The sequence below is a fragment of the Poecilia formosa genome, unplaced genomic scaffold (assembly GCF_000485575.1).
Source record: "Poecilia formosa unplaced genomic scaffold, Poecilia_formosa-5.1.2 Scaffold144, whole genome shotgun sequence".
Classification (NCBI taxonomy): Eukaryota; Metazoa; Chordata; class Actinopteri; order Cyprinodontiformes; family Poeciliidae; genus Poecilia; species Poecilia formosa.
The window spans coordinates 348631-363992 of record NW_006800083.1 but is presented as its reverse complement, the minus strand read 5'-3'; the positions used below and the strand labels follow the sequence as shown (position 1 = coordinate 363992).

Here is a 15362-nt window from a genome sequence, read left to right as displayed (position 1 = left end):
TGTCAAATCTTTTTACCTTTCAATCTCATAATTTAACTGAACACATCAGGACACATGTTCGGTCCCAGTCAGATTTCTCCAGCCTCAAAATGGTCAATAATCATCTCTTCTGTGATTTTTTTTCATCTTCCGAATTCATTATTTTTAGCTCCTCTAAAAAACCTCCTGGATCATGATCCAGAGGAGGGGCTGGAGAATCCATAACGTCAGGTGTGACTTCATTTCTTACCTCCTCATAGATGTAAATGAATCCATTTTCATTCATGTCTTCACTGCAGTAGCTGTCTGCAGTGAAGACATGTTCATCATCTGCCTTCACTGTTTGTTGTCCCTGGATCAAATACATGTAAAAGTGGGCCGGCTCTGAACCCCCACAGATAACGGCGGACAGGTGGAACCGCTCCATTCCAGATTCTGAAGCCAAAGCTTTCACTATCAATTCAGCTAAAGCTTTGGCTGCGAGGTCAACCGCAGATAAAGCTTCCCCAGCTGAAGAAGAGTTTTCTGTGGCTGTACTCTCACGCTCAAGATGTTCCGTCGACTTTGAGCAAACTTCCCCAGCCGGGTCAGTTTGTCCAAAGACAGTACCATCGTCCTCAGTACTGTCTTGTGAGGTCTCAGTCAGGTCTACGTCTGCGGACCCACAGACATTTGTTGAACAAACCTCCCTAGCCTGGTTGGTTTGCCCAAAGACAGTACCGTTGTCCTCAGTACTATCTTGTGAGGTCTCAGTCACATCTAAAGCCGTTTTCACACTGCAAGGAACGGTACGGTATGGAACGGAAAGGTTCCACGCGTACTGTAGTCCTGTTGTGTTTGCATATACACTGAGGGTGCCATCGAAGCTGTACCTAACGTCATTATTTTTTAAACTAAACAATGGTTTCGATGTAGCGGCCGAAGCCTTTTCCTCAGAGATGCGGCGCAAAACTTTCTCTTTCCTCGTTGACCGATCTAGCTCATTCTGTACTCGTTGATCAGTGAGTAAGCTTAGGAAAAAGTTTACCTCATCATTAGACCAGGTGAGTGCACTATATTGAGACGAATCCATTGCTAATTAAAACTAATAATAAAAATATTGAAAAGAGCACTCTTTACAAAATAAAATACAGTTTAGTGAGAGCCAGTTGTCAATGAAAAATCAACGTCTGACTCCATAACAACCAGCGGCCAATCAGCTGCTGATTCTAAGCAGAACCGCTTGGCCGGCTCGATTGGAACCACAGCTCTTGTGGTTCCAAGGGGCCGGGTGGAACCGGTCGGAAGTTCTAATGCAAACATGGTCGCCCCTACTTTGAAACCCTTCCGTTCCTTGCAGTGCGAAAACGGCTCAACTCTGTGCTCCCACAGACATCTGTCGGTTATTGAGAACAAACCTCCCCAGCCGGGTCGGTTTGCCATTAGTAGTTCAACACCTTTCCAAACCCAGTCGCTCTCATCACTCTGATTTACCCGAGAGAGACCTGAGAGACACCTCCGTCCGAATACTTCCCTCGGAAAGTAATAGTCCATTATCTTCTTCATACCCGTGGTCGCCACGAATCCAAGGCCCCAACCAAGCGGGATACTGAAGGGAACAAACGCCTTCGTAACGCTAAACATTCTTACTCTGCTCAAATCTGAATGTCCAAGAGCCGTCTGATGCACTCACTGATGCACTCAGATTCAAGCATTCAGATGTTCTAGTGCATTAAAGATACCGTCTTGTGGAGGACACTGTAAAGCTGAATTCAAAACCACCTGGAGTCTCATCAGCCCATGTGTACTCAGCTCCAGAGTCGCCCTGTACTCGCAGTATGCAGACTAAAGACGAGGTTCTGCTGATCCAGACTGCACAGACAGTGGATTCACCTCCAACAGCAGGGAACTCATTCCAGAGTACTCCAAAGTAGCTACTTTAAGTCACTTTGAAAAAATATTGTGAAGGACAGCAACCCAAATTCTTAACAGTACATTGAGGACGATCTCGCACTATGTCTCTGGATCTTTGGCTCAAGCCTTTTCAACCAGCTTTGTTTGCCGGGAGGAGATGGCATCAAACGCCTCATCTCTGTGCATCATGGCACCAAACACCATTGGCTTTTGGGTGGTAGGCATTGCTATGGAGATTCCCATAGCAACTTTTAAAGATGAAGTCAATGATGAAGAACTTCATACCTGCATAAACACCTATGATGAAGCCCAGCAGCTGCTAAGGTAACAAGGCACCAGGAGATAAAGGCCACCCACAGTCCCACATGGGGCTTTTGAGTCAACTCTGGCTGGACCCACATGAACAGATTTTTTATCTTCTCAAAGATGTTGTCCAGATTCTGAGCTTTCTGAGCAACATCAAGAACCAACTATAACTTCCCAGATAGGCTCAATGAAGGCAATGGCAGACGTGTAAACAGAGTACCAGCTGGATAAGGCAGACAGGTTCCTCATGAAGTTTGTCACAGGTCTGAAACCTCGATCGAGGCGTCACATGTTTTCAGTCATCCTCCAGGCACTTAGTAGCTCTGTGTCCGATGTGTTGGGCGAGTCGAGGAAGTCATCCCGTCTTTGGCTCTGAAACCAGATTTTGTCGAAACACTTGCACACGTTGGCCGCTACAGATCGGAACATGATGAATGCTGATGTTGCTGCTTGTGGGCTCAATGTTGGCGGCAAGATGTGCAAGCTTTAGAACTTCTTTGATATATTGTAATGTATATGATGCTATCTATGACTTCATCAGTAAGCTCACTGGACTTCTGGGGCAAGGTCTTGCTTCTGATCGTTGCTATGGAAACAATCAGATCAGTTCTGCATGAGTCAAGCTGAAATAAAGACTAAATACTTAATAAGTAATATTTTTTATTTGTTTAACATGATTAAACAAATGATTAACAACAGATTTCTATATGATTGAAGTTTTGCGTTTGTGGTTTTCCGTACCTGCTGTGGTATAAATGGTCTTAAGCCATTTATCCACTATTATTTTTAAATACAATTCTTTGGTAAGCTAACTGTAGTATCGCACTTTGAGCTCACGTCACGTTTTAAATATTTATACACAATATATTCACATATATATTATATATTTACAATATTTTGCAAGCAATATTTCTACCCTTTAATTACTTGTCTGATCTTAGTTTGAAAGTGAACCACAACAAAACTTCTCTGAAATGGTTCAGAACGTCTAATTATTCTAAATGTAATGTAAAATAAATAATAAAGCACAAATTATAGAATTAGACTGAATAGATCTGCCCTTATGGATTGCGCAAAATCTACGTATTTTAAGGTAGACACATTTTGGCCGTTTACACCCTCCGCATTTGACTGAACTCCTCCTAGGAATTTCGATTGATCGGCTTCAAATTTGGTCAGATTGTTCATAAGGCATGTCTTATTTTAAGTTGTCAAAATGGTGAGTTTACGTGCATGCTAAACGGGCGTTGCCAGGGGTCAAAGTTTGCGTACTCACCATGAAACACAAAACCTTTATATCTTGCCCAAAAACTCACATAGGCACCATACTTTCAGTGATTGATTATCATTGGGTGACCTACAATATCCAATGGTCAAATGATAAAATCATTTAAGCCATGCCCCCTGAGAACAAGAAGTGTCATGTTTTACTGTTATATCTGATCCCTTTGACCTAATCAACATGAAACTGTGTCCAGAGACAGAAGACATGTGGGTGTGATGTGTATTCCAACCCTGACCGGTTTCGATGGAGTAGGTGGGTGTGGGCATGGCGAAGTGACCTGTAACGCCATTGTCATATGTTTGGCTCTAGATTCCATGTTTCGACCGAGCTGCACCAAACTTGGCATGAATGATCCTGGTTGGATGCCTGATGATCCTATATCGTCATAGTCTGATGTCATCTAAGCCCCGCCCCCTCCTCACAGGAAGGGCCTGTTTTTTTTCTTGGAAAGCTCCATCTCGGGCTCTGTTGACCTAATCAAGATGATTTTATGTTGGATGACAGATCTCAATTGGTCTCATTTGTTTTAAAGCACCAAGAGTTTTCAATGGAGGGTGTGGCCATAGCGGCGCAGTGAAGTGACAGGTCACATCCAACCCCGGACAGGAATCCATAAGAATCCTTGGTGGGCGTGGCCTAATTTCTCTACAGCCCTCCCTAGAAGTTTTTAAATGATCAGCCCCAAGCCATGCTTTAACCCAAGATTATGACACTTGGTACACATGTGTATCTTGTCAGAACCTACAAAAAAGTCTCTGGGAGCCATGGTCCAAACCCAACAGGAAGTCAGTCATTTTGGGTCAAAGCCGCCATCATGTCCATTTTATTGACGTAGTATCTGATTGAACTCGTCCTACAGCGTTTGACATACAGACTTCAAAATCACTCAGCACACTCTTGAGGCATAGTAGGTCAAAAGTTGCCCTACAGTTTTTTTGTACATCAAAGCATGTGGGCGTGGCTAAGTGTGAAACTGTGACTATTCGCCATGAAACATCAAGGTGCAATAACTTCCACATACAAGGTCACCACTGCATCAGACTTTTTATGTCTCATTATAGACCAGCCCTGATCACAGTCACATGGTCAATTGGTGACATCACGTAATCCCCGCCCCCCTCCAACAGGAAGTCACCTGTTTTTTCTGCCGGATGCGTTACTTTTACTCTTTGAGTCATATGGGTTTAATCCTGTGCCAACTGATATAAAATGAAATGATGATGAACTCTCTCAATGCTGGCTGAACCATGTGCTGTGGCCGAATGGCGAATTGCAATCCCTCTCATACGGTCGTCTCTAAATCACATATGAATTATCTGATTTGCAACACACTTTTTATGACTGACTTTTGTCAACCTGCAAAAAGCCAAATAGTATTCAATTTTAATTTGACTCCACTGATTCATTAATTTTTATTAAAAACAGTATACCATTTGTTATTCCTCAGCAGTCACTGTTTAGTAACAATTTCAGTAACTCACCAGTAGGGGTCAGTATTATCTTTTACTGGTCTTAATTTGAGCTAATTTAATTTACTACCTTTTAGTACTGCGGAAACCCTGAGACTGTGAAGATTAGAGCAAATCCATAATAAACTCAAACTTGTGCACCCACTGAAGCTACATGGCGTAGGAACATTTCACCCGAAGAAAAATGATTGTAAAAAAAAAAAAAAAACCCATTAAAGCCCCAAATTAATAGACGATAATTGTCCACGATGAGAGCATGTAATCCTCTGACTGAACAGTATGTCTCTGTTTCTAACAAAGAGCCAACACCAACACTAGAAGAACATTAGAGATTAATACTTGACCTCAGCAAAAGGAGGGGTGGTCAAATCAGCATCCAGATTATGCCTTAATTGAATCTAATATCTTTTGTCCTGCCTTTATAATTATAAACTCAGAACTCTGTGATTAGCTCATCTGTATGAAATGAGCACATCAATTATTTAGCGACTTATTCATGGGAAAAATGATCGCCTGCAAGAGCAAAAGAGCTAAAATTCAACTTTAGACAGGGGAAGGAAGGGTGTAATGAAGGGTATATGAACAAATTGTGGTACTTTATAATAAATAGGTTCCAAAATTAACAGCTGGGCAAGGTCACTAATACAACACTGCCTCTAAATTATCATTTATAGACCAAATTTCTCAAGATACAACAATAAACAAGGGTAAAATTAGGCATCATGGTTCATTTGTGGATATGCAAAGAGAGAGTGGGCAAACAATGGGACCTGTAAAGATGAAATAAGGATATAATTCAGACATTTAGACCTTGAAGAGTTGCCAAAAAAACCGATAGAATCTAGTTGAAAAGACAGGAGACGACAGTGTCCTCATTAACAGTGAGACATGTCTCATCTGTGAGGATTAATGCATAAATAATTGATTCTCCTACAGAAAGAAAAGATGAGTCAGAGAAAATGATTGTGACTCTGAATGTTCAGATATGTCCATCTCAGTTCTTTATCTCGGGCGTTGATTTGTTTTCACATTTAAATTTCTCTGACATGAATCACAGTTTTGACTTTCGTCTGGGTGATTAGGAGGATTAAACTAAGTGATTAGTCGATTGTTAGGAAGGAAGCCACCATATTTGCATCCATATGGTCAAAGACTAGTTAGCAGGTGGCAGGAACACAAGAGTAGAATGCTTATATTTGCAATGGGTGCTGGAGAAACAAAACTTATTTGTGATATCTGCATCATTTAGTATTTCAGCATCAGCGTACAAATTCAAATAAAACTCTCTAAATACTGTTTTATACTTTATTCTTGACAGTATGTCTACATAGGTCATTCAAACTGATGCTGCTAAAGGCAAAGAGTTTGAGTTTATTGTTTGCCAGGAGCCCAACAGATCAAATCTTCTGTGACAGACCAGCTCAGAATAAATGCTCCTATATAGCTGTCAAGTCCTGTTTTAGTGTTTTTGTAATTCATTTGATGTTACATGTTGTAAAAGTGTCAGCGTAAAGCCATCAGATCCCAAAAACCGCACACAATATAAAGTGAAAAGACAAATCCTGAAAAGCAGGAATTAAATCTCATTGGAGTTACACACCTCAGCTTTCCGCATTATCTCTTTGGTGTCTTCGATCTTCAGCTCCAGATCTAGTCTGCCCTGCTCAGTGGGAGGCAGGCCATGACTTTCACACTCTTCCAGAGACTAAACGAAAGACATTTGCTTTAGAGGTGTGTGTTTGTGCTTTTGTTAACATCAAAAATAAACTTGGCAGAGTTTAATAACTTCATGTTTTGCAACATTTTTGGCCTTACTCGCTTGCAGTGAATAATATTCTTGTGCTCTCTGGCCACTCTGGTTGCCCATTTTCTGGCCTCTTTGTTCAGACTGTGCTCCTCGGTCGTTCCGGACTCCGACTCCAGCTGACGGCTCTGGTACACACAGCCACACAAAGAAACACACATAAGTAAATACACACACATCCAGCCAACGGCATGAAAACAAACATGAGTACAAAGCCAACATTACAGTTCCAGGGAAAATAATGAATACTCACTGAACCTTTTCATACTTTGTCATATTTTAGCTTCAAACATCAATGTATTTCATTGGGATTTTATGTGGCAGAGCAATACGCTGTAGTGCTTAATTGTGAAGTGGGAGGAAAATGATACATAGTTTTCAAATTGCCTTACAATCTGAAATGTGTGGCATGCATCTCTGTTTAGCCCACATTGCATTACACCCAAAAGTAAAATCCAGTAAAGGCAATTGCATTCACAAGTCAACATAACTGAAAGGTTTAGGTGAAAATGTGTTCATTCTAATCTTCCACATCACAATAATGTACTACTTTATGTTGGTCTACCGCACAAAACCACAATAAAACGCACTAGTTATGTTTAAGGCTGCAGCGTGATCAGATGTTTAAAATGTCAAGGGATTTGGATTCTGTACTTTGCACTGTAGACGCTCAAGGCGTGTGATTATGCTGAGGCTAGTAATTAAGCTGAGGAAAATGTGAGCGTGAATGTTTCCTTCTCAAATAATTAATACACCATGTGTTGCAAAGCTTTGTTGTTATCCTCACAGATCAAAATAGCTGCTATTAAAACCGCATGTGGAAGACTGAGTGTGTGAAGAATGCAAGCGTGTGTATTTGTGTGCACAGCAACAAATGAAGAGAGCAGGAGCTGAAGAGAAACAGTCCAGTTCTGTTTATATGCTGCTTTGATGTGTTTTAAACAAATGCAGGCAGGAAACTACAACCAAATGTCTCAATTACTTACCATTGATAAAATAAGTAAAACTAGTCATTACTAAGAGCTTCTTACATTTACAAATATATCTAAAAAAATGTGGTACTTATGTGTCAAAAACCGAAAAGAAATCTGAAATAAAAAGCTGTGAAAGCCAAAAAAAAAACAAAAAACTATGCCAACTGAGCCTGGGGATGCACAGGTATTAATAACTAATCTGTGTTCATAAACCACATAAGATGGGGTTCCCATAATTTGATAATAAATATGCGTCATGCTCTTGTACAGAATATTTTAACTGTGTCTTTTCATGCAAGTCAGACCTTTTAATTAAGTGCTGATTCAGTAACACTGGGGCATTAATCCAGCTAAGTATAGGTGTGAAGCTGAAAGCATTACACAGGAGATTTACAGCTTAATTACATTTGGGCGCTGGTGATTCGAGGGGAGTTAAGGGACCAAAGCAGATCTCTAGATTAAAAACAGTGGCAGTGAGATAAAATGCCACGGAAAGAGGGTCAGCTAATTTGTTCCTTACCAGCGTGCTGAAATTATTGGGCCAATTTCTATAAGCTTTCTGAATGCAGAAAAAAAAAGAAAAGAAAAAAAAGGTTATGCTGGTGCAGAAAATATTTAAGGCTCCTCCTTGAGGACAGTGCTGTTTTCAGGTTCTCCTTCTGCAACAGTTTTAGAAAACCTGTCTATGTACTATTTAATGAAGGCCACAAGAGCATGAACAAATCTGAAAAACAAAAAAAATTACATTTTGGTTTAGCTGTTGCAGGACCTGATTGTAGGTCAAGTCTGATGTCTGACTCCATTATGGGGGGAAAAAAATCCATAATTTTACATAAAAATCTTATTACAAAGTAGGAGATCAATGAATTCAGGTTTGTCAGTTTTTGCGTCACCTTGGAGCTATTGAGTTTGTTTACATGCGAGAAAATCCAGGTCAAAATTTGTACTTGCATCTTGAAGCACTTGCAACAAGTTTTCTCTGTGAATTTGAGAGAACTTAACAGAGTTTTAGACATAGTTTTAGTATCTGTAAAAAGACATTAACAAAACAAACATAACCTGCGTTATTCTTTACAAATACAAATCATTTTACACACATCGGTTCTCGTCTATGGATGCACAAAAAGTGAAATTCTCAACTATTTTATTTTACAAGGTTACAAAACTCAATTCACAATTACACATAAATAGTTATAAGTACAAAATATTTATGAGTGGAATTTCAATCCATTGTTTTTGCCTAGCTGAAAAGTTGATTTCTCTTACTAATTGAAAAGTCCCTCTGACTCTAATCAATCTAATCAATCACACTAATTTCAAAAATAGATTATTTTTATTCTCCTTTGAATAATGTTTTTCAAATTGAAGTTTTTTTTTTGTTTTTTTTTCAATGCGAGATTATGCAGCTAAATTGAAAGACAAAGTTGTTTTGAGGCATTTCACACATTTGGTGGTGGAGGACACCAACTACTTGGATGGTTCAAAGCATTTTGAATTATACTGCACTCCCATAAAAAGCTCAGCTGTCATAATAACACTCATTTGGATTAGTGTGTCAAAATAACTGTGGTTAAAGAGATGGCGAGGCACGCGGTTAAACAGTAGTGTGCGTTAATGGGCAGTAATGAATCTGCTGACTCAGGCTTCAATTTAAAAGTGTAAACATTCATTGAAGATTGCTGCTTGTTGCGTGTCATCCTCTCATTCTGACCATGTGTAGCTTTAGTTTTTAATCATATTTTGAGTAAACAGCAGCCCCGAATAGAAAAACCCTAGATTGTGGTGCTAAGTATCAACACCCATTTTTAATTGGAACATTTAGAGCTCACAAAGTCTTGTCCTGTTTTCCCAGGGAAAAAAAAAAAAAAAAGGAATCTGTCACCACAGCTGGTGGAGCTGCAGCGCTGCCCAAACAAACAGAATTTATCACAATGAACAAGACATGCATCACACTTAACTCAGGGCATCATCATTTCTATAAGAGCTGTTTTAATGGATTCCTTTTAAAGCAAATGGGGCTCGAGACTCCAGAGTGTCTGCGGTAGACTATGGGTACTTTTACTCTGACTGCTTTTTGTCTCTACATTGAATAATGCTGCACAAAACACCAGCAAAGACCAATTTTTGATCTATGGCATCCCTTTAGGAGGCTTGACCTTTTTGTGTTGGGCACTATATGACTGTGCAGACCGCAGCTCATGTCTTCCGAGTCTGTAACTTCTTTGAACACACACACAAAAAAATAATTCCCCAAAATAAGAACAAACAGTTTTGACTTTTCATTCTGTTGGATTTCAATGGAGGTTCAATACAGAGGAAGAACAGAAAGGAATACAAAAAACAACAAGAGATCTCTGTCTTCTTAGAGACATTTTTTTGTAAGCCTGCATCTTGCAAGGATATGCAGTAAAAGTTACGAAATGCTTTGACAGACTGCTTCTGGATCACAGCAGAGCCTCTGTCGCCCCAGACGTTGATGAGCAGCAGCTTTACTACAAAGCTAATCGATCCACTGAAGATGGTTTCACCTCGAGCCTCAACACCAAACAACTGATGTGCTGCTCCTCTGTATATTTTGCTTGACACATCTGTCAGACTAAATGTTACAACTTCCTCTTATATGAAATTGACAGCCTCACAGTGTAAACACAGTAAAATGATCACAAGTTTATGCCCTGGTTGTAATCCTGACTACTACTGGTTTTTCTCTTGTGCTTCTAAAGTAACTAACCCAAAATGTTTGAGGCAATAAAGTCCCTTTAAAATTGGCCAAAGCTACACCTTCCCATTGAACTTTGAGAGGTGGTTTCATCCAAGTTACAAAGAATAGTAGCTGCTGAGCCATAATCATCAATTACAGTTTTACTGCTTAAAATCCTGCCTTTTAAATTTTGCCATGAAAGTTTTTCTCCCACTAGAAGCTGCTGAGTGGGACACCACAGCAGTGGGAGTTTCCGCGTGGGGTTTGCAGACATGGAGGATCTGTTTTGGACCTCACACTGGAAACTCTTTGAGTCCTACGTGGGTAAATTGAAGTTTCTGAAAAATGAGTTTCAGCACAAACGTCCAGGGTTTCGTAACTGGAACTGGCCTCAAGATGCTAAATGTCCTTAAGACTACAAACAGCATAGTGACAAAGAGGAAAGGGAAGAAAAAAAAAGTGGTTTTAACAAAATTCATCATTCTCTAATACAGTACAGGCTTTCACCATAAAAAAAATAATGCTTCTAAAGTAATTCCATACAAACATGTTTTACATGGCAACACTAGCAGTTCCGTCTGTGCTGAAGCTGGCAAGAGAAGCTAGAACATCATCCTTAGTTTCATCCATTCAGAGCAAATTAATTGAATTTAATAATTACCTAGGCAGTCAAAATCTGTGCCCAGGAGGAAAATCACTTGAGGAAACTAACTAAGCTTTCAGTAAAGCTTTAGTTGACTACTACAGCTTGAATACTTGTTCAAGTACATACAGCATTACCACAACAGCAGACAGATCTGATGATGGTGGTGTGGGTGGTTTGTGTCAGGAATGAGGATGGGAATGCTAGCAGCTGATAAAACTACCTGTGCCAGGGTCATTCTCATGGCACTGACGGGCGACGGCTCAATGTCCACCAGCTGCTGCACCGAGCTCAGAGTCTGCAGCACGCTCCACAGAGAGGCACACACATAGACAGGAGGCATCCAAACACACACACGCACACAAGAGCAGCAGCAGTGAAAGCACACATAGTCAGGGAGGGGTTAATCAGGAAGAAAATAGATCAGGGTACAAGTGTTAGAAAATGTTGAAAAACTGGGAAATACATGGCAGGATTAGAGCATTGTTTATGCAGAAATACAGCTGCTTGATAAAATGTTCATACCTGTTGAACTTGTTAGTTTTTTGTTATATTATAACCACAAGCATAAATGCTTTTTTTTTTCTTATTGGAATTTTATTTGATTGACTAAAGTAGCCCATAACTGAGTAGAAGGAGGAAAATGATGTATGACTTGAGCTGAGTAAAGGGCATCACAGGAACAAACCTTGTTAGAGGCTGTAAAAGACTTAAGCCCGGCACAGAAAGGCAGCTTCCAACAGGAACCAAGCCGAAAACATACAGTCAGAGGTACAGCGCATTGGTCCAGATCAAAGCATATTCATGTGTTTGAGTTCCCCAGTCCAAAGCTGGACTGCAACTCAACAGAGAATCTGCACCAAGACTTGGGAACTCATCTTCACAGATGTTCTTTTGCAATTAGGAATGGGTGATAATTTTAGTCTCCAGATGTCCAAAGTTGATTGGACATCTGGGGATGATTGATAGGGATGATTACAATCTCAAAGCACAATCTTGAAATGTTTGAATTTTAGATGACATGTACCCTTTTCCTTCCACTTCCCAGTTACACACTATTTTCCTGTTGAACCATCACATAAAATTCCAATAAAATACAATAAAGTTTGTGGTCGTAATGGTAAAAAATGTCAAACAAAAAGACCAAGAGGTATAAATAATTTGGCATGGCAGTGAAGAAAAGGTTTACACAAGGACTGAGAAACTGGCAGAAGAGGCACAAAAAGTAGATGAGAAACACGAGAGCACAAAGTGACTCACACAGAAGAGAAATGGACTCTGGGAATGTGCCACAGTGGAATTAGGAACTTTGTCTACAGACACATTTTTCATTGTAACCATAAAATACTTAACAAGATCCCAAGGGAGTGAAACAGCACAGCTCTGGATGATTTATTCACAAAGCCTCTGATCATTTGACAAAATTCTTAAACATTTTTAACACCCAACAACCAGTTGAATTTAAAAGATTTTTAGCCAAATATATATATATAAAAGATTAAAGAACTAAAAAGACAAGCTCCCGATGGACAAACAGTATTTAATATTAAACTTAGAACAAAGAGGTGATTCATGTTTCTGTCCAGTTGTCACCAGACACAGTTTAGCTCGATCGCTCCCATCTTGTGTGTGTAGTATAAAGAATGCACAAGTGAGACTGATCAGAGTTGCTTCTCAGTCTCTTTTGTATTAATGCAGTTCTCTATGATCTTCAGCGTACACAAAGAAATGTGATATTGCAGATCAGATATGCCACATCTGGCAAATGAGGAGGCTGACTTCATGTGAAGCGTCTGAGAGAGAGTCACAATTTGTTGTTTTACACGATATAGAGTTACTGTCCTGCTGCAAACTGGTTTATAAACAAACAACAAAAGAGCAAACTTTAACGTGACCAGGTATTAATGCATCATCAGTGCGTACAGCTTTGGGACTCTCACCATGTCATATTCGCTGGCCTGGAACTGGAAGTCGTGCGCCTTGTGAAACACGGGGTTCTCTTGCATGAACAACTGCTGGTTGAACTCCTGTATTATCTGAGGAGGAAACAAGAGCAGACTATTAATGCTTTCATTTTGACCGTGCTGCAGTCGGATGGAGCTTCAGTAACTCTAAACTATTTCTGGGCAGGGAGGAAACACCAAAACCTTTTTACTCAAGATTACACAAGGTAAGTGCTTCACAATTGTACTAGTCAAGTCTGAGCTGGACGTTTTTGACCATCACCTCAGTGGTATTCGACGAATGGAGCATCTGTTGGATTTCATGCAAAAGGTTTTGAATGTAGATGTCTAAGCTTTTTATAAGCTTTTCTTTTCTGTTTGATTACTAAAGAAAACATCCAGATAAGGCTTCTTATTTACTTGCAAGACTATTTTCCGCTTGTTCTTATCTTAATATTTCTGCATAAATTAGTAATATTAGTGTGCAAATAGCCCGCATGCACAGTAAGTTTCTGGGAAAGGTTTTTCAGGAGGTAAGTTTTCAGAGAACAAAAATTGTGTTTTGTGTGAAAGAAAAGCTGAACAAATAAGATAGGCGTTTTCTAAAATAATATTACCTATGTGTGCAAGACTGCTGAGCTTGACTCATTAAACCACGTTACTGTAACACGAGTAGTTTCTTGTATGTCCTTTAAATACTGAGAACTCTGGAAGTTGGTTTTGCAGGTGGGGACACATTGTTGAGCTAATACTATGGCAAATAATAATGGGAAGCTTTAGATGCCGATTCTAGACTCTAGGTTGTCTCTGGATGTCGGGTAGACTCATTTAAATTGAAGAACAAAATAGGAACGTTTGTTACATTTTCAGCTGGTGTGTTTTGCTTTCATACTGTCAAATCAACAAAACCCTTTGAAAAACCTGTTCAAAAGGTTTAGTGGTGCTGCATCAAGAACCAGTGAAGGAAACAACATGAAACCTCTGAAGAAGACATGAGTACAATTTCCTTCTTCAAAAAACATAAACAAAATGGAGTGGCGTCAGATTTTAGCTGTAGTAGGATTTTTCTCTTTTGTCTTTGATAGTACCTCTTGTGCTAGACTATCGCTTTTGTTTTGGCTGCATTTAACCAGAATGCCCTGTGCTAGCCTCCTTTTATAGTGGATTTCTGGTCCGCTTGCACCGTCATATGCATTTAAACCGTGGTGAATACACTTCAACCGAACCGATACCTAGATTTTTAGACGAACCAGAGATTGCTTTTTTTTTTTGTTCTGCATCATTCACCTCCTCAAGCAAATCACACCTTCTAGGCAAGTGAACCAGAGTTTGATTAAAGCCGACTAAACTGTGCGGTGTGAATGCACCCTTTAAGTGATTCCACTGCAAAATGAAGGAGCCAAATCAGGCAGAAATGTTTACAAATCTACTATGAAAACCACCTTGGTAGGAAGGTAAACCGTTTTTGGACAGACTATGGTATAGTTTATCCTCCTCTGCAGTTCATACGTTGAGTGAACATTAAGTCACGAGACAGCAGGTCTGTGGTTTTGTTTGAAAACATCACATTGAAATCCAACCACTCCCACTGAATTTCACAGACATTTACAGAGTATGCAATAGATAAAAATCCACAGATGATTTGATTTTATACACCACGACCCTTTTGATCTCCGTTCCTTCATCCTAAAATGAACTTCTAAACTGATTTGACTCACCCTGGAAGATTTTTCTAAGAGGAACTGGAAGGTGCTGTGAGTGGCCTGTGAGGCCTCCAGCTCAGTGCGGCACAAAGCCACCAGGTAGTCCTTCACATGCTCATAGATTCTCCCATCCAAGGCCTGGAGGACAGACAAAGAAAAAGATAACAGGTTTACACTGAGAAGAGTGTTAGTTCAGTATACTTTCAGAATATTTTGTATCGCACACTTGGCGAGAAAAGTAAGGAAATTTGCGTTTGGTCAATCGTTTCTTTGTAGTAACGATGCTTTTAGGCAGTTAATTGTATACCCTCGAAAAGCTTGTTCATTTCCTTTGTGTTGCATTTGTAAGAAAGAAGAATATAAGTAAGAAAGAAAACCAAGCAGCTGTTTTCACTTGACAGCAACCATTAGGAGACAGAAGGACATTTTAATGAGGTATGAGGCTCAAGTGATCAGCCAAGGAGAAGGCCACACTGCCAAACACACAAATCAGCCAGCGGGAAAAAGAAAAGACTGGAGCTCTCTGGAGAGAGAAGGGGGGAGCAACTGAGGAGGTATTAACAGCATTATTTGGTGAGAGAAAAGAAAGTAAAGGGTGAGAGTTTTTCTAGGAGATGTGTGGAGTTCACACAGCTGCAGAGGAAGGTAAGGGAGTTCGACAG

At 39.9% G+C, this 15362-nt stretch overlaps 2 protein-coding genes across 7 annotated transcripts in view; one reads left to right on the top strand and one right to left on the bottom strand.

The window, feature by feature from the left end:
• The window catches only part of fchsd2 (FCH and double SH3 domains 2), an 88822-nt gene that overhangs the window by 41821 nt on the left and 31639 nt on the right, over nucleotides 1–15362 (bottom strand). For 2 of the 6 annotated variants that reach the window (XM_016676936.1, XM_016676938.1), the window contains exons 9-14: nucleotides 14716–14838; nucleotides 12995–13090; nucleotides 11278–11352; nucleotides 8231–8269; nucleotides 6748–6864; nucleotides 6533–6637 (exon numbers count right to left, since the gene is read on the bottom strand). In XM_016676936.1, coding sequence (XP_016532422.1) covers nucleotides 6533–6637; nucleotides 6748–6864; nucleotides 8231–8269; nucleotides 11278–11352; nucleotides 12995–13090; nucleotides 14716–14838 — 555 coding nt within the window. The remainder of the gene's footprint in view (nucleotides 1–6532; nucleotides 6638–6747; nucleotides 6865–8230; nucleotides 8270–11277; nucleotides 11353–12994; nucleotides 13091–14715; nucleotides 14839–15362) is intronic. The other 4 variants (XM_016676937.1, XM_007563030.2, XM_016676939.1 and 1 more) reach the window with 2 other exon arrangements.
• Nucleotides 13145–15362, top strand: part of p2ry2.1 (purinergic receptor P2Y2, tandem duplicate 1) — a 41867-nt gene continuing 39649 nt past the window's right edge. Inside the window, exon 1 of the mRNA XM_016676941.1 lies at nucleotides 13145–13224. The gene's annotated coding sequence lies outside the window, so the exon portion shown is untranslated. The remainder of the gene's footprint in view (nucleotides 13225–15362) is intronic.